The sequence below is a fragment of the Anguilla anguilla genome, chromosome 13 (assembly GCF_013347855.1).
Source record: "Anguilla anguilla isolate fAngAng1 chromosome 13, fAngAng1.pri, whole genome shotgun sequence".
In the NCBI taxonomy this organism is placed as follows: Eukaryota; Metazoa; Chordata; class Actinopteri; order Anguilliformes; family Anguillidae; genus Anguilla; species Anguilla anguilla.
In genome coordinates, this window is record NC_049213.1 from 19,435,510 (window position 1) to 19,460,906 (window position 25,397).

At 40.4% G+C, this 25,397-nt stretch overlaps 2 protein-coding genes and 1 pseudogene across 4 annotated transcripts in view; 2 read left to right on the top strand and 1 right to left on the bottom strand.

Moving 5' to 3' along the window:
* Positions 1 to 635: 635 nt before the first annotated feature.
* Positions 636 to 2,186, top strand: LOC118210834 (mannose-specific lectin-like). Its single transcript, XM_035387290.1, has 3 exons — positions 636 to 701; positions 1,008 to 1,101; positions 1,794 to 2,186. Exons 2-3 carry the CDS (start codon positions 1,012 to 1,014, stop codon positions 2,052 to 2,054), a joined length of 351 nt encoding a protein of 116 aa, XP_035243181.1. The 5' UTR covers positions 636 to 701; positions 1,008 to 1,011; the 3' UTR covers positions 2,055 to 2,186.
* Positions 2,187 to 3,303: 1,117 nt separating this feature from the next.
* Positions 3,304 to 5,412, bottom strand: LOC118210833 (annotated as a pseudogene).
* Positions 5,413 to 9,111: 3,699 nt separating this feature from the next.
* Positions 9,112 to 25,397, top strand: part of LOC118211956 (sterile alpha motif domain-containing protein 10-like) — a 23,690-nt gene continuing 7,404 nt past the window's right edge. Inside the window, exons 1-2 of one of the 3 annotated variants that reach the window (XM_035389568.1) lie at positions 9,112 to 9,989; positions 21,712 to 21,890. In XM_035389568.1, coding sequence (XP_035245459.1) covers positions 9,977 to 9,989; positions 21,712 to 21,890 — 192 coding nt within the window. In that variant the 5' untranslated portion in view covers positions 9,112 to 9,976. Of the gene's footprint in view, positions 9,990 to 21,708; positions 21,891 to 25,397 lie in introns of all 3 variants that reach the window. The other 2 variants (XM_035389567.1, XM_035389569.1) reach the window with 2 other exon arrangements.

Consider the following 25,397-nt stretch of genomic DNA (forward strand, 5'->3'; position numbering starts at 1 on the left):
TGATTGACAATCACTGCTTAGTTTTTACCAATCATTGGTTACACTGCTTAGTTTTTGCTTCATACATCTATAGTAGTTCTGCATATCCACATTAGATTTTATGATGGTCAAGACTTTTTTGATCCAGCACATGTACAGTTTAACCTGCTGTATATATGCAATCTCTCAGTATTTCATTGCAAACTAAAAAAGTGCAAATTCATTTTTGATTTTTTGTCTAGACAATTGCATTTGTGGCACTTTATTTCTTCCAAAATTATGTATATAAACTAATCTGCATTAGTAGAAAGTGTAAATTGTACAAATGTCTTGCTTCATTTAAGCCATTTTTCAAGTCTCTGTGATGTGTGTTCACATCTGGAGTTATAAAGCTTTAAATAGAGTACCCCCTAAATGGGCAAGGATTGGCAAGATTAGGCATGTGCGCTAAGGGGTTAAGTAACTGAACTTTGTAACTTTGCCAGTTCCAATCCCACCCTTTCCTGTATCATGCAATGGTGAGGGGCATTTGGGTGAACAAGCAGCAGATACATTCCAAGTATCTGTAATTCAGTTTATGCTGATCACAGAAAGTTGCGCAATTTAATCCTCCCTCCCAGTCTCCTCCTTCTTTGTGTGTCTATAAAATGGATTGGTCCGTCTCGCATTGCACATTGCTGTTCCAACTTCATCTATTTGACCAGCTGCACCATCCACAGCCTGTGAGTGTCACCCCTAATCCTTTTCATCTCTTCAGACCTGTCTCTTATCTTTTGATTGCTTCTGCTATTAAATATTTTGCCAATTATTTCAACCTAATTGATTTTTTATTTATTGCAGAAGCATTTGGCATTTTCATTGTCTAGGAAAATCATTTGAGAAGAATTTGAAATTATGGTAGTTACTGCACAGTATCTTCTGTCAAAGCTCCTTTTCAACATCAACTATAATTTATGTATTAAAAAATATATTAATCATTAATCAACATCTGCAGACAAGGAAAAAAAAACACAATACTGTCTTTGCAGAGCTATGAGCAGAAACTTCTTGTCCGTGAATGAAGAACTCCGCAAGGGAGATTATTTGGTCTCCAATAACCGAGAGTTCAAAGCTGTGTTCCAGGTAAGTAACCTGCAAGAGTACAAAGAAGGTGACAGAGAGTTATAGGGGCCCACAGTGAACTATGGTGATTCTTCTGGTGGTGGGCATCCAGAGTAACAGATTCACAGATAGATTATTAACACCTGAAGTAACTGTAATTACATATTCATTTATTATAGAATTATTTTTGACATTCTGTGACAAAAACAACATATTCAGACAGCCATAGACAGGAATCTGGAAACATCAGTTGTCCACTCACAAGCTCTACATAATAGGAACTTTGTTCCTAAAGTTACAAAATGTAGCTCCTAATTTTGGTATTGATGGAACTTGCCAGATGGTATTCAATTGCATTTATATATATATGTCAGTTATTTATATAATGACTACACCATGGGCAATTAATATTGTAAAAAGGTAAGACAGGTGGCTGCCTTGGAGTGCATCCTCCCAAATTGGTGGGGAACACAGTTGCGATGGAATTAGCTTGTAATTATGGTTGCACATAACCATTTGGAGATAAAGAAGCAGGGATTAAAATGAATAAAACTTTCTATATTCTAGTAAGTCCAAAATTGTCACAAATTTTGTACTTTTAGTGCTAATTTATGGAAATTATTTGGACTATTACATGACTAAAATGTAAATATGTTTAGGTTGATAGCGTTTGGCATAAAAGCTTCTATACCTCAAACAATCTATCTCCACAGGAGGATGGCAACTTTGTCATCTATGGCTGGAAGCCCACCTGGGCTTCTGATACGTTCTCATCAGAACCCTACCGTTTATGTATGCAGAAAGACTGCAATTTAGTCATGTATACGAAGAACGACCGTGCCATATGGCACACTAAGTCCAACCGATGCTCCTGCAACACGTGCCGCCTCTACCTAAAGGATGATGGAACCCTGGTGGTGGCAAGTGAGGGTCAGGATGTCTGGTCCTCTGCAAACTCCAAAGGCACGAAATGAAGTGACAAGCTTCATCTTCCCCTGGGGGCACCACGTCACTGTATATCCGCATGTGACAAATGTGTAGTGTGCTTCACTTTGTAGACATTTTCCATGTATGTGTCCAGTAAAGGAAGTCAACAAACCATAAAAGTTTTTTTGTGCATTATTGCAGGGTTGCTAAAAGAAATAGACTGTAGCACAACCTGTTGTTCTAGTTTTCATTTTATTTGTGTCATTTCGGGTATTTTTTATGGAGTAGTGGTTACAATTATTTGCATTATTAATAAAAAGGAACAAAAAGCTTGCACAACATAATATAATAATGAGCTATATTCAAGGCTCAATAAGAAAATAATATAAAATATAAAAATAAAATTTTCCATTTGTTTGAGCATGCAATATAGCTAATTACCTTACCTTAAATTTTATACAGCCTTTTTTGCTCAGATTTTGGCAATCATTTTGGAAGGCACTGTATATGACAAACAATGTACTACAACTTAGCATTCCAACTTTGAAATGAAATTAAACATTTTATAAAGACATTCCAGAAATAAATAAGGCTAGAGTACAAAATTGCATATATAGTGACAGAAGTACTGTTGTTTTGGTTTCTTTTTTCAAAAGCTGTAACACAGAGCTGACTAATACTGACAAATCAAATTTACCGGCATCAGTCACAGAATCTTCAGTCTGAAAGCAAAATGTATGAATGAATGAATTAAATTTTTATCATAACTAATAATAGTTCCTTTTCATCCAATGTTGTTGAGGGTTTGAAACTAAAGGGCATTCATTCATTAAACAGGCAGTGTATCATCAGCTAATTGAAGAACAGAACAACAACCTTATGTGTTCACAGGAGAAGAGAGGATTGAGACACCTCACTCATGAGTCATTGAGTTGCACAAGTGAGCCCCTGCTCCCAGCAAACAAGTTTGATGATCCCAGTTAGGAGTTCATGTGGCACACCCCATTCCAGTATAGCACTGACAGTTCGGTACTTTTCAGGGTTTCCCATAAAAAGAACTTCTGTGGCCACAGGTTCTCACTCACTCATTTAACTTGGTGGCGCATCTCCCATCCCACTATAATCTGTTGTGTGTCGCTTTGAGGTTTCACAGTATTCACAGTTTCACAATGCTTATACTGTGAAAATGTAGTTGATGTGATTTTCTGTATGTTTGTGACATGTTTTTGAAATACTGCACTGAGCCAAATGAGTCTTTGTTAGCTATTAACCTTATTGTTTCCCTGACATTCATATGTTGTTCAATTTGACGTGCAATTGATAGACTTGCAAGCTGCTTCTCCTATCTGCCGATGACCATGTCAACAAGCCGAGACATAATCAAGGCTCAGCATCCTGAGAATACTATGGCTTCTACAACCTCCCACTGACATGACAGAAACCTGTCAAGCAAAGAGCCAGCTTTAGATGAGGTAGAGGCCTCCAGTGGCCAATACCATACCATTTAATCCCCAAGTTTTTTTTTTTTGTTTGTTTGTTTTTTTGTTTCGTAGTTTTTTTCTAGCATGTTTGATCATCAGTGGAGACATTGTCTAATATTTCTTTTATACAGAAGTTTTGGGTATTCCTGCCTCTCACCCAGTGCACCCTGGGATAGGCTGTGTCGACACAATAGGATTTGTGTCGGCCCTGAAATGCACCTTTACGATGAAATGCAACCCCAGACCCACAGCTTTATGATGAGTGTGTGGGCATTGGCTGCGCTGGCTTGGGTGGAGACGTGCTGCTGTAGAGCCTGTCGTGAGCCGCGCACCGTCAGCAGGATGGAGGCGTAGGAGGTGAAGATGATGGTGCAGGGCAATACGTAGCAGAAGAGGAAGAGGCAGATGATGTAGGTCATGGAGGAGAGCTCGCGGTTGGGCGCATGCCAGTCGATGTACCATACGGCTCGGGCCCATACTGCCCCCAACGGGCCAGGGGCCCCACCGCGAACACGCTGGCATAGCACCACACACCTGCCACCAGCATGTGTGCATGCCATGGCAAGAACTTGTTACCTGCCACCAAGTGAGGAGATGGGACAGAGGGATGGGGGCAGGGGAAAGAAATTTAACAAAAACTCATAACAATGATCTGCAGAGACCCACAAAAATAGACATTAATAAAAATTCACTAATTATAAAATTGAACTAGAAAAGTAGAAATTAAGATTCAGACTCTAGCCTGGTCTTGTGGTGAGAGCCATCACTGGCTTAATCACTCTGTAGAGCCCAGCCCATGCTTACATTTACAGCTGTTACTGGCAAACTAGTGTCTGTCTTGGATTTCATTCTCTGCATTTTCCGGGCTAGGTTGAGGCTCAATTTCAAATTATGAAACACAAATTCAGATTTACTAAACACTCTTTAACTTTGAATCTTTTAATTAAAAAACTCATACATTTTTTCTTGCCCAAACAAATCATCTGAAAGATCGGTCGTACTCAATGAAACATTTTAACATGACGGGCATTGCTAATGTGTGTAGCTTCAATTGACATTGATCCTTTGTCCTAAACTGTAAAACTTTTTTCAAACTTTCACATAATTTGTCATTTTTTTCCCTCCTTCAGCCACCCCGCAAGCTTTTATTTTTGTCAATGAAATTTAAGGATACATTTTCATTGAATCCAGGCCTAAGTTGTAAATGTGTGCATTTATGTGTGATGATGTGTGCACATGTGTGTGAGGTAGCGTGCATATATGTGTGTGTAATGGTGTGCGTATGTGTATGATGGCGTGCATGTACAGACTCTCACCGTAGCTGGGGAAGCACGCCTTCAGGCAGCAGATAGAGGACAGCACAGTCAGGTTGGTCAGGCTGCAGAGACCGAAGAGCACACCACAGAACGCGTAGCACAGGCAGGTCAGCTCGTCAAACAGCCACCTACACGGCCACACAAGCAGACACACAGACAGGGGGGATGCAGCCCATCTCAGCCATGTTAGGAAGCCCTGGCACAAACTCATTAACTTGGTAAGATAAAAGTATTAAGTGCCGTTTGATTACTATTGCAAAAGTATCAGGCCAGACTTGGCATGGTGTGATCACACATCACTGTGATCCTGCCTAAATCTGCTCAGGCTGGCAGGGGATTCTCTCATCTTCACTTCCTGCCTCAAACCAGCGCACATCTGGGGACTGATTCACAACTTTGAGTGATCCATGCACCCCTTAATGAAGGAAGGCCAATAAGCAAAATATACGCGTATTAGGATGGCATTGTCAGCGGCCCTGAACTCAGTCAAACCTCATTCTGTGGGAGCAGTTGAAGAAGGGAAAGGCCAAACACCATGAACGGATCATCTATAGGAAGTGTTGAGAAAGTGCTGGGCTGAAATGGAAGATGAGGCATCGCTAAAACTGGTGGGATCAATGGCAAGCACAGAGAGGGTGGTAATTAAGGCCTAAGGTGAACACAGCAAGTACAACTATTTCTGACCTTCAGTAAATATATACACACCCTTCTGTGACTTACATTATTAAAAAATAATGTAAAAAAAAAACAGTTCTTGGTGGTGTACTCAGACTTTTGGTCCCAACTGTATATCTAAACTGTATGTATATATATATATATATATATATATACACACACACTCACCAGCCACTTTATTACGTACACCTGTTCAACTACTCGTCAACGCAAATATCTAATTAGCCAATCATGTGGCAGCAACTCAATGCATTTAGGCATGTAGACATGGATCTTCTAAATGGGCGTAAACACACAAAAAGTAGAAGCATGTGTCATTAAAGAACCACTAAATTAATTAATTCACTGTTCCTCTGCACTGTTTTGGCAACGCTGTAGGGCTGTGGAAAGACTGTAACTTGGCTCTCTCTAGTGGACACTTTTGGTCTCTCACATCTTAGCACAGTAAGCCAACATGAGAAAAAAGCATTGTGACATTGCACCACGTACAATTTCCTATTTATAAATGGAAATAATACATTGAATGCGTCAATATGTTTTTCAATGAGAGGGGTTTCTGTTAGTCTGCATATAAATGCATGTAGTAGTAACAATGTATAAAGTACTAAACAATGCTACTAGGTTACTTTAGAAGAAACAACATCACACACACACACCCATGTGCACATAAACACAGAAGGCACATACGTAAGTACATATGCACGCATACCACACATGCACACACTTACAGAGAGGCATCAGTATCATTTAAATGATGAAAGGGAGAAGAGAAAACAGAAGACTCAGCACAATAAAATGGGAACCAGTAGACTGTATGCATGCTGCTTCACATTCATCTGTAAGTTAGATCACATTCTCCAGCCATTCTATACTGTAATACAGAACTAGAATCTCCCACGTTTAGAAGCAGAGAATGTGATTACCAGCGGCCAGCTTGAGGGGGTGCTTATGCTCTGACAGAGCACACAGAGTCAGCCTCCTGGTTAATTCTTCTGAAATAACAAAGGTAAACTCAGGCCATGGGACTGCCTTGTTTAACCTGTCCTTGGTCTATTCTTTCTGCACTCTTTGAGTCTGTTTCCATGCTCTTAGAAGCTCACTATGCGCCATTCTTTAGAAGCTTAAAGGACAAATACATGTGAGTGTGAGCAAACACAGGTGACTGTGAGACAGTCTGCTTGCTGTTCTCAGCTCCCTGTCTTTATTATTTGTTTTAGTTTCAAAAACACAAAGTTACTGAAATACAGTCACTGGGCATTGACAGGATAGGTGTAAAGGCTCAGAAACTGGGTCTGACCCTAAACTCTGCTTTATAAGTACAGTACTACGGAAAAGTGGAATATGCTGGTCGAGATATGGCTAATATGGTTAATACATAAGCATATAGTAAGATCGAACAAAGTAAATGATTGGCTGGGTCTAGTCATATAGCATGAATACTGAATAAGCACACAGTAACGTTGTTGTCTTCAGCATTACATAAACAAGTTTTAAACCAGAAATAATTGGTTGGTCGAAGTCAATCAGTTGCTTTCAGTGTTCTGGGCAGGATGTCGTCATAGCCAGTTCCTCTCTGGCAGGATGGCAGGGGAGAGGATATGGAGAAAGGCCAAGCTCACAAGTTTGGACTTCTAGAAATGTTTAAGAGACAGAGAGAAAGAAAACACACAGACACGCGTACATGTAATATTTCTAACTTATTGTTGTCCTTGAGAGGTTTGGTGCATGGAAGTGAAGGGGCTCTGCTGCCACAGTCCACAGTCCTGAAACACAGCCTGATACAAATGAGCCATCCAATGAAATTATACACAGCTCTCTCCATCAGCCAATCCTGACGCAAGTCTAAGCACAATGGCAGCTCTTCCAAAGGACATTTTACCTGCAGGCCAGCACCTGTGCAAACAACTGCACAGGCAACCCCTGAATGCTGCTGCATAAGCACTGATGACTGCACAACCAGCCTGAACCTACTGTGTCTGTGCATCAGATGTGGCTCTTAGGACTGTTCTACAGTAAAATGACCACAGCTGTTATGGTATCTCTTAAATAGCTCTTCATATGTACTGCATTACAGCTAACCACCCTGCCCCCCCGCCCAATACCAAACTTCCTGTTTCCTGTATGCCCCAAATGCTTCCCTTTGATAAAGACAATGTGTGCATCTGTGGCAGGGAGGCCAAACGATCACAAGACTGTCTGCTTTTTGAGTGTCAATCTTTGTAAGCTTCACCAAACAGCCTCTTTGTCTGAATGAGCCTGCTTTAATGTGATGAACAGAGAGAAAACAGAATCTCACTCTGCTTAAACTACAAGGGGAAATAAGCTGCAGGCACACACATCTACCAAAACACATCCATCTGCACAAAGATCTACCTATACAAATACAGACATCTACACAAAAATCTGCCCATACAAACACACATCTACACACACATCTACCCATACAAACACACACATTCATTTTTATGGGAGCTCCAATGTTTTTCACAAGCTTCACAAGCTTAGGTTAGCTGAAGGCGTGCTTGCCTGTCTTGTTAAATATGCATGTCCATGGTGTACCTGTAAGATCTTCTGTTCAGAGTACTGTATATGAAGAAAAAAAATGTATGTGAAATACCATATAAAATATATTTATTTCACAGGACTTACTACCACTGCCTGTACACATATTTGGTAACGGCAGCATCTGGATTAGCAGTTTCACTTTACCACTCAGGACGGAGGTAATAATATGGTTAGCAGCATCAAAATGACAGAGCATCAAAATGTGTCCACAGGCACAAAATCCACAGAAGGAAGGTGAGAAACTGTATTGGGTAGTTTGGAGATTACTATCTGTTTATCACAATATGGAGCTTGGCATAACCATTACTGCCTATCTCTATATGGAGCTGGACATGGCAGTTACTGTCTGTTTATCCTGATATAGAGCTGGACATGACAGATACTGTCTGTTTATTCCTATATGGAGCTGGGCATGACAGTTCCTATCTGCTTATCATGATATAGGGCTGGACAGGACAGTGACTGATGTTTATTTATATACGACGGGGGTATAACAGTTACTGGCTGCTTATTGCTATATCGAGCTGGGTATGACAATTACGGTGTGTTGATTGCAAATTGTGTCAGCTAGGACATGACAGAATAAGCATACACCTGCAAAATGACCTGGTAAAATTGTGATTGATGTCAATTTTCAGTTCCCCTCCAGATTCAGTAAATGTTACTTCAGAATCTCCTACTGGATCATCTGGGGTTGTGTGGAGTGACCGTTTAATTTTCATGGCCCTCGGTTTGCGCCTTTCACGACAAAAGGCGCTGCGTGAGAAGCAGTGGTTAGAAAACATGGGTTACAGGCCTATCCTAAAGGCAATCACTGATTTCATTCCTCAACTGTATAGTACCTGAGTAATCATACATGTCATAATTACCTTACGATTTTAGTCATCTAATTCCTGAGGGCCATTTCATTCTGCAGTACAACTGAATAATTGTGTAATTTTCCCGTTCACAGCAAAAAAGCATTTCCGAATTCATGGGGTATTTGAACTCATTGTGTTGTGGACTACCTTATCGAGCGCCCTCTCAGTCACACATTATTGCTGTCTCGCGAAGTACGGTAACACATTGTACCGCGGGGCTTTCACGACGGTAGCTCGCTGCATGTTATTGTAAAATATTTTTGACCTTACTTCTAGGTTGTTGGTCTTTAATTTATTTAAGTGTACGCGTGTTATCCCGTAAGGAAGATGGTTATTTTAATTTCACTGCGAATGTGCATTGGTTTCCCACAGGGGCTGCGGAATTCAGCAGGATATGACGGACTTTTCTGAAGGACTCCATAAAAAATCATTAATTGTAAGGCACTTCTGCTTGAGAGAAAGATTCGCTCGTTTCTCACATCATCCATCTGAGCAGTAGATATAGCAGAATCAAACCGCCAGCAAGCTGCCCTAAAAAGCGTGTTTCTACTCAGTCAACTGAGCCTTTCTCGACCGCATTTGCCATCTGTCTCTCTAACCTTAGGGCATCGAGCTAAGAGGGTCTGTTCGGAGTGGCGGGCTTATTCCTCTTAAGAACAGAAAGTCAGATGTCGTTAATAACACGCGCACGGTCCATCGAATGCGAATTCAGCGCACATCATTCATAGTAAACTTAAAGGCGACGGGGGCGCACAGCAAACTGTTTCTACAGACCTACAGGTGCTAACACAGGGATCCAGTCAGCTGTCTTCGCCGTTTCAGCGCACAGGTGTATGTATTTACAAAAATAAAAAGGGAGGAGTCAAAACAGACTGTGTTTTACAGTTTGCCGTCGTCGAGGAGAGGAAACAGGAGTGCTGACCAGTCAGTCATTGTTTGAACTGTGTGAAACTGGAAAACACCTCCACCTGGTCGCAGAGGTCTCGACCGAGAGTCGCTGCCATAATCATTAACCGAAAAGCATGGACAGATTTTCCTGAGACTATCAAGCAGCGGGAGAGACGGTGACACCATGGCTGTGGATGGTAAGAAAACGTTAACTCTTATAACCTACCTTAAAAATGTTCCTGCGTTAATTTATAGCGATTGTCTTGCCTTTTGTTATTACCTTACTGGGTTATTAAGGCGCGCGAAGTTATTGTGGTTAACAGTATAGACTACGACAGGATATTTGTCAAATCAAGCACGGAGAATCGTAGCCATTGCTCATTTTATTGCCCGTGGAGGTTGCGTACGTCGTTTTGGAAATGACACATCGAAATAGGCTATTATTTTATGAAATCGGGCGTGGTCTTGGCGTTACTCTATTGGAAAGTTCAAACGTACCGTTTTTGTTTCAGATATCGCATAGTAGGGAATTGTCGGTTTTACATGTTGCTTGTTCAAATTATTCATAGCACATTTTTAGTCACGGGAATTATTGGATATTCCTATGTGAGTACCGGTGGAAGAATGAAGATAAAAAACAAAAATTAAACGGTTAATAAAATATGCAGTCATGCATATTTGTTTATTCCCCTGTCGGTGCGCGTGCTGTACTTTCTCAGGCTAATTGCAGTCTTATTTTGCCTTCCACGCATCGCATACAATTACACAGTAATGCAATGTGTCTCTATCTTCACACCCAATGGGACTGTTTGGTTCGTAATACTTTAAAGTTTAGGGTACAGGATTTATCGCTCTAGAAGGGTCTATAAAGGTGCGGTTTTAGGGGTGCTTGCTGGTTAAGGAAATGGTGTTTAAATTGAAAGCTAGGAATTAAAGTGCAGTACTTCCCAATCTGAAATATAGCTCGCGATACCTAGAGACAACCACCTTTTTTGCTCTTGAGGACTGTCATTTTGCCTTTTTATTTTTCGTGTTATCACACGACTCTTTTTCCCCCCCTCTCTCTCTCCCAATCTTCAGTCTTTTAGATAAACGAATTAGGGAGAAAGAACAGTTCACCTGAAGCCGGCCTGCCAGGTTTTCTCAAGCATTAAGACGATTGGCTTTCCAATTAATTACGGTGTTAAGTGCTTCAAGGGCACCTTTAATGGTTTAATTAATCTTCATTTCTACAGTTTGGTAATAGTGAATTCATGCAAGGCATGCATCTATAACTACGAAATTAAGAGAAAATTGCATGGTATTATAACAGTCAGTTCTGCGTTTGTAAGCATGTGTGGTCTAGTGGTTAAAAAATGGAGGATGTGAACATTTTACTGAAACTGTTTTTTAATTATTCATATTTTTAAACCTTGAGCAAGGTTCCAGAAATACCCCATAAATAGTTCCATCGAAAATTAGCTGCATAAATTAATAGCATGTCAAACATTCGTGCTATTTGAGATACTGTAAAGAAAGAAAGAGAAAGAGAAATTGCTTCCAAGAAATACATGGTATACTTTTTTACATTCCATTTTCATCTAGAGATTCTCACAGATGTAATAATGAAGAAGAAAAAAACATTACATACAGTGCACTCTATAATGTTAAGTGGAAAGACGTATTTTATTCTTGATTTGGCTCTGTAATCCACAATTTTACATTTGTAACTGAACAATTCACACGTGGTTAATGTGTAAATTCTCAGGTTTTTATTTAAGGGCATTTTATACATTTTGGTTTCACCATGTGGAAATGATATTACTTTTTAAACATATACCTATATACTTATACTTCAAGAACAAAACTACAGAGGCTACACTGCAAGATGCAAACCACTAGCCGTAAAAAGTGATGGTCAGGTTGTAGTTTGCTAAGAAGTAGCCTGCAGAGTTCTGGAAAGAGGTATTGTGGACAGATGAGACCGAATAGGCCAAAAGGAACTCCCAAGATCCAAAGCATACAACCACATTTGTGAAACATGGTGGTAGGGGTATTATGGTATGGGCTTGTTTCGATGCCAAAAGTACTGGCTCACTTGTCTTCATTAATGGTGCGACTGCTGACAGCAGTAGTGGAATGTATTCGCACGTGTACAGAAACATCTTTTCTGCTCAAGTTCAGGCAAATGCCTTCAAACTCATTGGATGACGCTTCATCCTACAGAAAGACAACGATCCCAAACTTACTTGAAAAGCAACAAAGGATTTTTTCAAAGCCATAAATGGGAAAATTCCTGACTGGCAAAGATAGTCACCCAATTTTGTTCCATATTCTGAAGAGAAAACCTAAGGCAACTAGCCAGCAAAACAAGCAGGAGCTGAAGACTGCTGCAGTACAGGCTAGGTGGAACATCACCAGAGAGGATTTATTAGGGTTCAGTTGTAAGAAATTTTTTGACGTTCTGTGTTTTATATCAGCAGTAATGAAGTGCGTTTATCTGTTTAATATTATTATGGTTAAAAGAGGTATATTTGTGTGTCATCTGCATAAGAATGGAAAGTGACTTTGGATTTATGAATGGTATGCCCCAAGGGTAACATGTAAATGGAGAAGAGGAGTGGTCCCAGGACATACCCTTTTGGTACTCCACATGTAATTTTAACACAAGATGGGCTTGAGTCACCAATAGCTAGAATAAAATTCCTGTTGCGCAGGTAAGAATAAAACCAATTTAAAATCGAACTGTATATACCCGCCCATTGATTAAGACGTTCCAATAAAATAGCATGGTCAGCAGTATCAAAAGCAGCACTAAGGTCTAAAAGACGTAAAAGTTATGATTTCCCAACATCAGAAGCTATAAGCAGATCATTTATCACTTTAAGACAAGCTGTCTCCATGCTATGGTTAGCCCTAATACAAGACTGAATTTTTTTCAAAAAGGCATTTCTGTTTAAAAAAGCAATCAATTGTTCAGCAACGACCTTTTCTTTATAACTTTAGATAAAAAAGGCAATTTGGAAATCAGTCTATAATTATTCAGGGAGTTTGGATAAAGCGAGGGTTTGTTCAGAACTGGATATAATTGCATTTTTACACAAGGCTGGGACAGTACCAGTCATTAGTGATGTATTCATAGTAGCTAAAATGTGTGGACAGACCGATTCATAAACCTCTTTGAGAAATCTAGTTGGCAGTATGTCAAGGGTACATGAGGAAGACTTAATTTTTGTAAAAATCTCAGAAAGCATGTCAATAGAGATCTTATTAAAAGGCTCAAGAGAGGCAGCAGTCTTTGTCGGAATAATTGGGGATGCATCTTGTGATGGAGAAAAAATATGCATTTGAATATTGTCCTCGTTGACAAAAAACGGTTAAAGTCTTCGCTATTTCTGGGGAGGGATCAATACTATTGCATGGGGGAGGTTCAGTGACACGGCTAATAGCACTGAAGAGAACCCTGGAGTTGAAGCGGCTATTATCAATAAGATCCAAGAAATACTGTGCTCCAACATTCTTTACTGCGGCATTAAAACTGTCCATTAGCTCTTTTAATGAGTCCAAATGAATCACATGTTTAGCCTTTCTCCACCAACGTTTTGCCTGACGACACACCCTCTATATGGCACGTATGCTTTCATTTAACCAAGGCACAGGACGTTTCAAGGCTTTTCTTTTTTTCTGGGCCATTAGTGAATGCAAAAAAATATTAAAACAACATACCGGCAAAGAATTTCAGATTTCATTTTTCCTTACCTGCATTTCTTCATTAAAATATGGTAAATGGACTGCATTTATATAGCGCTTTTATCCAAAGCGCTTTACAATTGATGCCTCTCATTCGCCAGAGCTGTTAGGGGTTAGGTGTCTTGCTCAAGGACACTTCGACATGCCCAGGGCGGGGTTTGAACCGGCAACCCTCCGACTGCCAGACAATCGGTCTTACCTCCTGAGCTATGTCGCCCCATATGAAGCTGAATGAATGGATAGTATGAAAACAGCGATGAGTAAGCTGGGCAGGAGTGTGGTGTGAATGTTTGGAGTTTGGGGGGTAGTTGTGGAACCCAGTGCCAGGCTGCATACCCTGCCACAGGCCTGTCACACAGGGGGAGTGTGAGACGTCCAGTCCCTGAGGACCCACATGGCATGCTATTCTTCCCTGTACCCCACAAAGACTGATGTTCAGAAGAATACTGACCACAAAAAGACAAGCACAAACAGAGCAGGAGAAACTGGAATTATGTCTGATCAGTGAAGCAGGCCATTCAGTCTGCCTGCCGTCCACATTCACGAATGAAAGAATAGGGCGTCTCTCATGTTTTGTGATCAATAATAGACAAGCAGGCCAGTAATGATGAAAGCATGTGGCCTTTTCCCCTCTTTAAACACAAATGCTCATTTTTTGTGGTTTGTTTGTTGTACTTTTTTTTAGCTGGTGACATTATTGTGCTTTGAAATTCAATTCCAAACAGGCTTGGATATTGGGCATATTGGGGACTATGAGTGTGTTTGATTTTGAGACGGCCTGTTCGTGAGTTCAAGACTAAGTGTACTTACTGTAGATCAAGAACCGTCCTGGCTCATGTACATCGTTTGCACTAGATTTGTGCAAATACCCTATTTGATCAAACATGTGCACACCCCTTGGTCTGGGGCTGCTTTTCATGGTTTGGGCTCGGCCCCTTATTTCCAGTAAAGGTAAATCGTAATGCTAAAGCATACAAACACATTCGAGACAAGAACTGGTTTAGTCCAGAAGAGTGTGGAAGAAATTGACTGTCCTGCACAGAGCCCTGACCTCAACCCCATTCAACACCTTTGGTATCAATTGGAAAGCCAACTGCGAGCCAGTGTCCAGCCTCTCTAATGTTCTTCTGGCTAAATAGAAGCAAATCCCTGCAGCAATGCTCCAACATCTAGTATAAAGCCTTCCCAGAAGATAGAAGGTTGTTATAGCAGGAAAGGGTGGACCAATGGTATATTAATGCCCATAATTTTGGATGAATATCAGGTGTCCACATACTTTTGGCCATGTAGTGTATGTATGTATTTTTGTGGATTTGTTCTTATGTCTTTTGTGATTTAAAAAAAAATGTATCTGTGTGGTTTTGTATGCATTTGCATGGATTTGTGTATCTTTTTGTGTATTTGTATGTACTTGTTTCGATTTGTTTGCATTTGTGATTTGTGGGGATTTGTCTGTTTTATCTGTAAATGTTTACTGTTGGTATCAGGTGCGCCTCCAAGCTGCATGTCTGTTTTCTGCTTACAGCTGGGCAAAGCCTCTCTGCCTCATTACCGGAGTCACCGGACCATGTTCAATACCACCTCTTCCATCGACCCATGCCCCGGCTTAAATTTTCCTTTTTAATGAGTTTGCTGTGAGAGGGTGATACTAATTAGGCTATTTAAAGCCCCCAACCCCCAACCCCCACCCCCAGGCATCATCGCTGCTAACCTTGTGAAGGTCAGTGGAAAAATGCATGTTGGCTGTACCAAGCTGGCCAATGGTCCCCACTTCATCTGGTCTCCAATTCCCTTCAAGAAAATGGGGTAGACCACTTTGTGGGTGCTACACATTTAGTGTTGACTGAGGTGCACGCCCTCTTTCCTTACAAATTATGAAAGGCACTATATAAACTCAGTTAATTATTGTTGTCATTATTACAGTAGCTAGATATACAGGTGATGAGTAGTACTGCACGCTAAAAGAATCCTTTACATTCTCTCATGCCCTGCCCTAGCTCCAGTACCCAGAGATTCGGTATGAGCAGTTCGGTTCACTGTAGGTGTCTCATAACCAGTCATGACGGAACAGCAGAACAGGTGGCAAGTTCAGTTCACCTGTGTTACTGTACAGTACCCTTGAGAAAGTAATACAGGGTCCTGATTTGAAGAGAATACCATAAATATTCACCCCTCTCATTGGGTTTCAGTACATGGCCTTGTTAATAACTGTAAAATTAGCATAGATCTACAATGATTTTGTGTATGTATTATGGATGTTGTGCAGTTACCTTCACCATGCTTTCTGGGTAAACAATTCCAGAAGGAATTCAGAACTAGTCACCAGTCCATCCTGAAAGCTCTGTGTGTTTTAGAAGTGAAATGTGGTCTCATCTGGAGCAGATTATGGCATGTCCTGCTGTCATTTATCTCCGCTTTTCGCTATTTGCGAACCCACTTTCGTTCCGCAATGGCTGTGGCACGACAAGAAAACCTGAAAATCAAAGCAAGAAGGCTCAGCACCTCTGGTTTTCCATGCGAATGTGATGTATGCCCACCTGCAGAGCTGGCTGAACTGAGAAATTGAAAAGAGATGGTGTTGTGTGTTTCTGTTCTTCTAGGATTGAACCAAATTGTTACCTGTGGAATTGAAGAGGCAGTGGAGCAGTTTTTTTAGACTGCCCTAGACTTGCAGCTCTTTAAAGGCTTCCAGCTGTTTCACTTAAACTAATCAGTGATTTTGACATGTTTAAGTTTATTTACAGCTTCAAATACATGAGTCAATTTAGTTTAGTTAAATTTAGTTGGTGAACTTAGTGTTAGCACAAGCTAGTTTGGCTATTTTGAACAAGAGAAAGCACTACATGGACAGTGCTGACCCGAGAGTTGGTGTTTGTGGCTATTCTTCCTGATCAGTTTGAGACTTAAAACAGAATTCACATATCTGCTGATTAATGATCTACTCAATTTTGAAAATAGGTGGTGTTTGCAGAAATGCTATGTTCAATAGATGAAGGGAAATTGGTTATTGATGTTTGAGAATGTTCTTCTGTTTACCATTTTGTTTCTCTTGTTCAGTTTTTTCATTTTTCAGGTTTTGGGTGTGGATGAAGTTGCAGAAGTAATTAAAGGAATTATGCCTTGATCGATTATGAAATATAATGGGGTTTTTAAAAAAGTCTCTCTCTCCCTGTCTGTCTCACTCTCTTGCTTTCTATCCCCCTTGCTTTGTCTGTCCTTCAATTTCAGTTTTTTCTCTCACTCTCCCTTGCTGTGCATCTTTCCAACTACTCTCCATCCCATTTTCAATCTCTCTCCTCTCTCTCCCATCTCTTCTCAATTCTCACTCACTCTTCCCCTCTTCTCTATCTCCCTTCCTCTGCTCCTAGCAGAAATACACATGCTATAACAGAGACAGACAATGAATTAGTGCAACAGTCCACATTGTAGCAGTTTTATTTCTGGTCTGCATTTTATACACTCCATATTGTTCTAATCTGCACAGATTCTATAGACTCACCAGATATTCCAGTCCATTCCATTCTCTTTGTTTCTTAACTGTAGTAAATTTCAGTTTTTTATTATAATACAGAACATCCATTACCACTGTATTGCCATCGGACATGCCCCCTTTGTCCTGAAGTTAAAACAGCACAGACTCTCTCTGCTTGTTACATAACAATATAATGGCAAACCCCACAATCCTACTGTTCGCCAGAGAAATAGAGATGTAGCCACCCATCTGTGCTTGGGTATATGTCCAAATAATACCCAGTTGCTCACAGAGATGTAACACCACTCAGTTCCCACAAGGTCCTTCTGCAGCAATGACCAAAGATTAGCCACATGTACAGGGTGTATTCCTGCCTCTTGTCCAATGCATGCTGGGATATACTCCAGCAATTCCACCCCGGACCCTGCCCCGGATATGGCGGTATAGATAATGGATGGATGGATGGATGGATGTACTTGGTTATTACCTGTAATTACTTATTTGATGCCAGCAGTCTGCCAGCTATGCGTTCGCCACCAGTGCATCGCTTGAGTTTGAGGGTCAAACCAGGTACCTACCAGGCTGCCAACCTCTCTTATTTAATATTCAGCTGGCAGTTTTCCTCCCTCTGCTAACGTGCTAATGTGCTCCCTCAACACTCCCCGTCAAGAATAAATGAGACTGATGAAAACCCTGCATGTCTCTACCTTGCTTCTAACAGATCTGAGTAGTTGTGTTAATTACAGTTTCTTTTCTCAGGTCTCTGAACATTCTCATGTAGGAGTCTGCTTAGGAAAAAAAAACTGATTTATCAAGCATTTGTCATGCACGTTTGTTTGTAAAACCAAACATCTACCAAAACATTGTGATTTAGTAATCTTGAACTTGATATGGCTGTGCTAGCATGGTTGCAAAACAGATTGGCCTGCCTTGGGTGTTTTTATATAGTGGGCTGTTTTCCTTGCAGCATGTAAAAGTAAGATTAATTTGAAATTAATTTAAAACTTTGAATTAATTAGAAGTCACCACGTTTGGCTAATTGAGTGTGCTTACTGGGCAGTGTCCTATAACTCCTTTACATGTCCATAGTCTCAGGGCTAACTGCAATTTATAAATTAAATTTGTGCACATTTGACTTTTTCCATTGACACAAGCATTATATAAATCATGCATGCACACACAATTCTGGCCATACACTGAAATATTAAGGACAAATGTTGCTTCATTTGGGCCCTGTATCTGTGTGCATATTATAATATTGCTATGTGCAGATGCTATGTGCAGATGCACTGTAACAGGATGAATACAGTTAAAACCAGTCTACCTCTCCATTATTGGATTAACTAGATCACTTTTCCTGTATTTACCTTCATGATTATGATAACAAAGATATTGATGGTAATAATGACTATGATGATTTTGATGATGGGATCAAAAGTGATGATGAGGGTGATAATGATATCATTGACAATATCCATGCTGTTGATGAAGATGATACAAAATTATGTATAGTGATGATTATAGTCCTGATGAAGATGAATGCAATGACAATAGTAAATAGATATTGTCACCATCATTGTTACCGTTTGTGACTACTGTTCTCAATATACGGCCCCCTCCTTCGTAACTTTTGAGAACCTGGGGTTTTGTGGATGAACTATGAATTCATAACCGATCTGTCTGAGAACATCATATACTGCACTTAAGCAATACGCCACTCAAGGCAGTGCTGTATCGCGAATACAGTCACGGCTACAGCGGTGTTGTTAGGCATGACACGAACCCCTGTAGCCGTGTCTGTATTCATGATACAGCACGGCCTCAAGTGTCATATTGTTTCATAAAATGGTTTCAACATATAGAAACAATTACACAATATTATCTATTTTGTAACATTATTTGTAAGTAATGGTTTGTGCATGGAATGATACTTTTTGATTCACTGTTACTGTATTGGATTTACAATCACATGTAGAATGCGGTCTAAGCCAATCCAGGATCTTAACAACCCATTTTATAATGTATAGTGTATAGTGCACCGCAGGATCATCTTCTCACAGTGAACAGCTGGGTTTCATTGATACTCGGAGGAGAGGGGGTGGTGCTGCTAGGCCAGCAGGGGACAGTCTTCCGTGTCCCAGAGCAGCAGTGATTAAACCTTTAACGAGACATTAAACTGAGTTTGCTTGTAGATGTTGAAGATATTCTAGTCCCATCCTTTGGCCTGAAATGGCCACCATGGATCTCGAGGGAAGATGCTGCTTGTTCAATCAATTGACCATTCCCCTATGAGGCCATCAACTAACCACACTGTAATGAACAAATCTGCAGTTCCGGTACTCATCAGTATTCATGATGGATAGCCCAAGTAGCCTGCATGTAACAGATAACTGCTGCTATGATTAATTTCCTTGCCTGAAATTGAATGCAGAGAAACAGACTTCCTTACAGTGCTTGGGGGAAAAAAACAAGTCTTCATTATTTGAATATTTAATATTTTGTACCTTTAGCTAGAATCATTGTCATGTAAATGGGAGTGCATATCATTTCTTTAAATACTGTGCTGTGTAAAAGTCCAGGCGCAATGGAAAGATACCCATGGGTATGCGGAGGTTGGCAACACGTGTTTGTTTTTGGAGAGAGAAAGACTAAATAGAAAGAGAAATGGCATAAACAGAAAAGGTAGAGAGAGTGAAAAGAGGAAGATAGAGAGGCTTTTATATCCAAAATTTATTATGGCCTCGTTTGAAAAAGTATGGTGAGACTCTGTGAGGTTTGCCTTGGTTTGAATGCAAGCCTTGAGAGAATACAATTACTGAGACTGACAGATGTCTTACAGGAAGCTAGGGCTTCTTCTAATTGTTATTTTATAATTACAATTATAAAATTATAATTACCCGATCAATTGATTATTTTATTGATTAATGTACATGATTAAATTTTCTTTAAAAAATGCAACTGGATCTATAAAAGTTTTATTTGAGTTTTTTCTCCGTGAATAGAGTAAGGAAACACAGGTAGATAATATTTCTGACAAATAAAAAACAAACAAACAAAAAAAGTTAACTCCCTGACTGAAATAAACATCTCAGAAAACACAGTGTATGTCTTAAGCTTAAAAGACAAAGAGATGGAGGAGAGAGGGAAGGGAAAGAAAAAACAAAGATATCCAAATTGGTTAGATTTAGAATTTGCATGTTGTCTAGAAAAGAATTCTGTTTTCAATCTTAATTTTCCTATTGATCATATTCATCATGAAATTTATTTATTTAATCTGCAGAGTTAGAATATTATTATTAGTAACAAAATATTCATGTTTGATAATAGTGGCATGGTGTTTAGTCCTGCTTTCAACAACATAAGGCCACTTTAAGTAAATTTGTCAACTTTTTAATTAGCCAGTCCTTGTTATAAATGAGCTGGAGCTCCCTCCACACCTTAACTCAGCATCACCCAATAAGGGCAAGCATCCTCAATCCCTGCTGTGTACGGTATTTAAGATGGCTGAAGGATGACATTTTCGGTTGGTTTTTGAGCCATGGAGAGGGATTTTCCTCTTTATTTGGGGGGTGGCTCCTTTGTTTGTGTTCACAGCTTTTCTAGCTTGTTTCCCTTATGTTCCTGTAGCGCTGGAACTGGAAGAGGCTAATAATCTGGCAAGTTTATTACAGGAAATTTTAAATTAACATGTAGTGAACCTACATTCATTAATGAAGTGTCCGAGTAAGGAGCTTTTACTGTAGTTTGGCCGTCCTAGCTGTTGAGCACCTATCCAGTTCTCTTTTATTTAGCTGGCTGGAAGCACGTTGGGCTTCTTTATTATAATCAATTAATGTTGTTGAATTACAGCAGCCCTGCACACGGCAAGGTTTTCAGTGTCAACTAGTTTTCATCCTGTAGTTGGAGGGGGGTCTTGAGAGTAGGTGCCAGCAGAAGAATGTCCCTTAAACCTCTGAGATTTGTCTTGATGACAGAACCTCACACACTCACACACCTTCTCTACCCCCCCCCCCCCCCCAACCCCCCTTCCTTTTTGGATTTCATAAATCAAGTCATTATTGGAATGTCTAAGGGAGAGGAACATTCAGAGTACTGTGGGAATATAGTCATTTTACTTTTGTGGTGCCTACAGTTTATTACGGGCTCTACTTCAAGATGAAATATTGTTATGCTGGGAGAAGAGACCCCTGTGGGGAATGGGCAGGCTACAGTGTTCTGCTGGGGACTAAGGTTTTGCTGTAGAGGCTCTTGAATGCTGATACCTTCCAGACTTTACACACGCCTTAGTGTCTACGGGGGAAAAGCAGTATGAAATGTCTGCTTCCGTCAGTGGCAATGCTGTTGTAAATGTGTTCTTGTAGAATAGTTTCTAACGTGCTTTCCTGTCTAAAACATCAGTGTCTGTACAGAGGGGTTTCGATTTATTTCTTCAGAGGGAGATATCCTGAGGCTGACTGTGATAAAACATTTTCTGAGATTCAGGGAAGGAAATGAGGTGTCTTTTCTGTGGCTGCTTTAGCCTAGATCTTATAATCAGAAGATACTCAGAACCATTGCCGTGTTCGAGCTGGACCATTTATAGTGCTCAGCACCCCAATTCTAGCCATCTCTCTAGCTGCCTCTCTCTCTCTCTCTCTCTCTCTCTCTCTCTCTAGCTGCCTCTCTCTCCTTTCAAGGTACAGCCTGACAGAGTCTCGCGCTGTCTCTCTTTCTAGCAGGGTCCAGTTTCCAGTTCTGCCGGGCGGTTCTGGACCATGCTCTCTCTGCTGAGGACCTCAGCTACCAGCGGTCCCGGAAGATGGGTGGGAACCTGACCTGGCACGATGGGCGGGGCCAGAAGACAGCGGGTGGCAGAGCCGTGAAACTCCTACAGCAGCCTGGGACCGAACCCCTGCAGGTACTGCCCTCTGTCTGTGTATGCATCTATGTCTATTCATCTTATCTACCTATGTTCTAAAGCTGACACATTCACAAGATGGGACCACAGAGCTGGTGTCCTCCCCTGGGAGAAATTACTCTCTCTCTTTCTCTCAAAATAGGGTAGATGGTGTTGAATGGGATAGATGGGATTGGTATGTGGACAGAGTTGAATGGGATAGATGGTTTTGGTATGTGGATGGTGTTGAATGGGACAGATGATTTTATCAAGTGGATGGGGTTGAATGGGATAGATCATTTTGGTATGTGAAATGTGTTGAATGGGATAGATGGTGTTGTTATTTGGAAGGTGTTGAATGGGGTAGAGGTTGTTATTTGAAAGGTGTTGAATGGGGTAGATGGCATAGTTTTGACAGGCAGGGTACAGATGAGGCGAGGTTTCTAACAAGATCTCATAGATGGTCACACACCCATTTGAGCCTCATTGCACTGGCTTCCCATCAAATTCAGTATAGATATTTTAATTCTTCTTCATCACATACAGTGCTGTGAAAAAGTATTTGCACACTTCCTGATTTCGACAAATGTAATATTAAACATGTTTTCTGTTTACTTATGTTCCATTGTATCAAATTATACAAAGTGTTTGTTTGTAGTTATTGCTGCTGAAGTTGGCATAACCACTTATTAAGTTTAAGGGGGCAATTACTTCCACCATCTGTCCATAGAACAGTATCCCCAAAGGCTTGGGGGCATTTTAGCAACTGAGATGAGTATTGATGTTTCTATTGGTTAACAGTGGTTTCTGCCTTGTCACTCACCCATGAATCCCATTTTTGCCCAGTCTCTTTCTTATTGTGGAATCATGAACTCTGATCTTAGCTGAGGCTCGAGAGGTCTGCAGTTCTTTGGATGTTCTTCAGGGGCCGTTTTTTAACTTCTTAGATTTGTTGCTGCGTCCTTGGAGAAATTTTGGCAGGTTGGCCACTCCTGGGAAGATTAATCACTGTTCCAAGTGTTCTCCATTTAGAAATAATAGATCTCACTGTGGTTTGGTGAAGTTGCAGAGCCTTGGAAGTGGCTTTCCAGACTGGTATCTGTCAACAATTTTTTCTATCATCTCTTCTGGAATTTCCTTTGATCATAAAATAGCGTGCTTGTGGAAATCAGGAAGGGAGCAAATTCTTTTTCATGGCACTTTATCGTCAAGTGCCTGCCTACATTCGCAGGTTGCTTTTTCCTTACACCAGCAGTAGGTCTCTTAGGTCCTCAGGCCAAAGGCTGCTGGCCATTCGCAGGTCTAGATTAAAAGTGAACTTTGCCACGGTGGCTCCCAAACTGTGGAACAACCTTCCTTTAGACTTTAGGGTCTGTGGCCACTGTGGGCACCTTTAAGTGGTAGCTAATGATTCACCTATACAGGCTTGCTTTCAGTTAAAATCTGTTTGATCTTTGTATTTCAGTGTCTGCTTTTGTGCCTGTTTTTATTTTATGGCTCTGTGAAGCACTTTGAATTTGTTCTTGAAAGGAGCTTCACAAATGAACTTTTACTTACTGTCAGTAAAACAAAGATGTACAGTATATGCCTATTAACCTTTCTTTCAACTGTAATTATATATTTCTTGTGAAAAACTAAATGACTGTACCATAGTGTGTGTGCAGAGAGATTACGCCTACTTCATTTAATGCACAAAAACCATCAGAAAGAGGTTTGGGAGATCGGGTGCTACTGTAGAAGACGAGCATGCAGAATCAGAATGTTCTGACTTCATGAGACAACTGCATTCCTCTGTTTCCTGAGACGCTCCTGTGGTCAGAACTCAGATCCACGGTGCTCAAATGCAAGAAAAAAGAACATAAGATCATGAACGCTGAGCTTTTCTGTGCAGCTTTTCTCAAAACGCTCCCCAGACTGTGGCCTCTACATTGGAGAAGTGCCCTTCTGCTCATCAATCCTTCTGTATTCATATTTTAGGCTTGAAAAAAATACACTGCATTAAATGATTTCTTTTCTGGATCCGTCAAAGGGACTCTTTGTTTTTCAGCATGGGGCGGGCTGGCAGTAGCACGGTTCTCTCGCACCCAGCGATGCATCTTCACAAAAGCCTTTCAGAAGCACACAAAAAGATACTGTAGTCCAAGTCCTTCCTTCTGAATGATCAGCTGGTTCCCAAAGAAGGAAAACAAGCTGACAGTCAGTGAATCACTCCCTCTTTTACAATCTGTTTCTCCCCTTCTCCCATTTGAAAAGGACTATTCTTCAATGTCCTTTAACATTGAGCAAACCTTTAATCCATAAATGTTCTGTTCTTTGCTGTCTGAAACATTAGACTCTGTTCACAATATAGGTATTATATTTATATTTCACATTACATTTATATTTCACTTGATATTTACATTTTTCATGATATAGGGGAGAGTTGTTATAAATTTAACAGGATGCTCCATGTGATTAATGGAAAAGAAAACAGCCACTAGGCATTTATGATAGGCTATTTACTTTGAAAAAGCTTACTTAGGGGTTAAGAAACAAACGCTGTGTTAGATTTATACCGACCCTCCCTTACTATTTTTGATATCCATTTATTTTTTCAGATCCATCTTGAAATATTCATACTTAAAAAAAAAACAAGCAATGATTCCATTCGGTGCTGTTGATTTCACTTGCCTACACAGGCTACACAACCACAAATGCACGTATACTGTAGAACATTTGCTGTGAGTGCTGTTGCAGTCAAATTTTCAATATCGGAGAAAAGTCGTAACATCTGCAGCTTTATCAGGGCTTTTGCAGCCAATCAGAGTAGTCCCGACCCAATCTTTTTGGACACTCTGACAAAATCAAAAGTTAGATTTTTTCGCCTGTCATGGCACATATAGTGTGTGATGTGGACTACAAGGACACGATTCATAGGCCTAATCTGGAACAGTCTGTAGCAATGAGCTGAGCTTACAACGCGATGCACATCTTTGCTAAAGCGTAGGCTATAATTTGCAGAGTGGTGATTTAGAAAAGACACCATTAATTGTGAGAGTATCAAACTTTAGTCATCCATAAACAAATTTATAGGAGGCATAAATGTTTTGTGAAAGGACGAGGCAGTGTAACCTAAATGTGATGATGATGATGATAGTTATTAAACAGCAAACTCACCGGTGAATGGTGATTCAACCTAGCATCAGCAAGTCAGTTCTTCTGGGCCAGCCCAAGCTCCCTTTCCGGCTGCCGTTTAGGGGCGATTGTAGCATTTTTACATTTTTCTCCATAACTCACAGATTACTTCAAATACACCAGTCATCTTTTGATATGAGAGGCATATATGTGCACTAGATTTCTTACCCTGTGGTCTGGTAGGTCAGGTGGATGGAGGGAAAAACCATGCATGCAGATACACATGTGCATGAATATGTGTGCATCAATAAGTATCCCGAGCATTGTAGAAGAAAAAGCTCAGAAAAAGAGTCCAGCCATTTGAGCACCTCGCGGTTATCATAACAGTCTGTGTGTTTATGTGTGCGTTTGTGC

Coding starts and splice junctions, on each gene's coding strand:
- LOC118210834 (XM_035387290.1), top strand. CDS start 1,012: ATGAGCAGAAACTTCTTGTCCGTGAATGAAGAACTCCGCAAGGGAGAT. Junction 1,102..1,793: donor AGTTCAAAGCTGTGTTCCAG/GTAAGTAACCTG, acceptor CTATCTCCACAG/GAGGATGGCAACTTTGTCAT.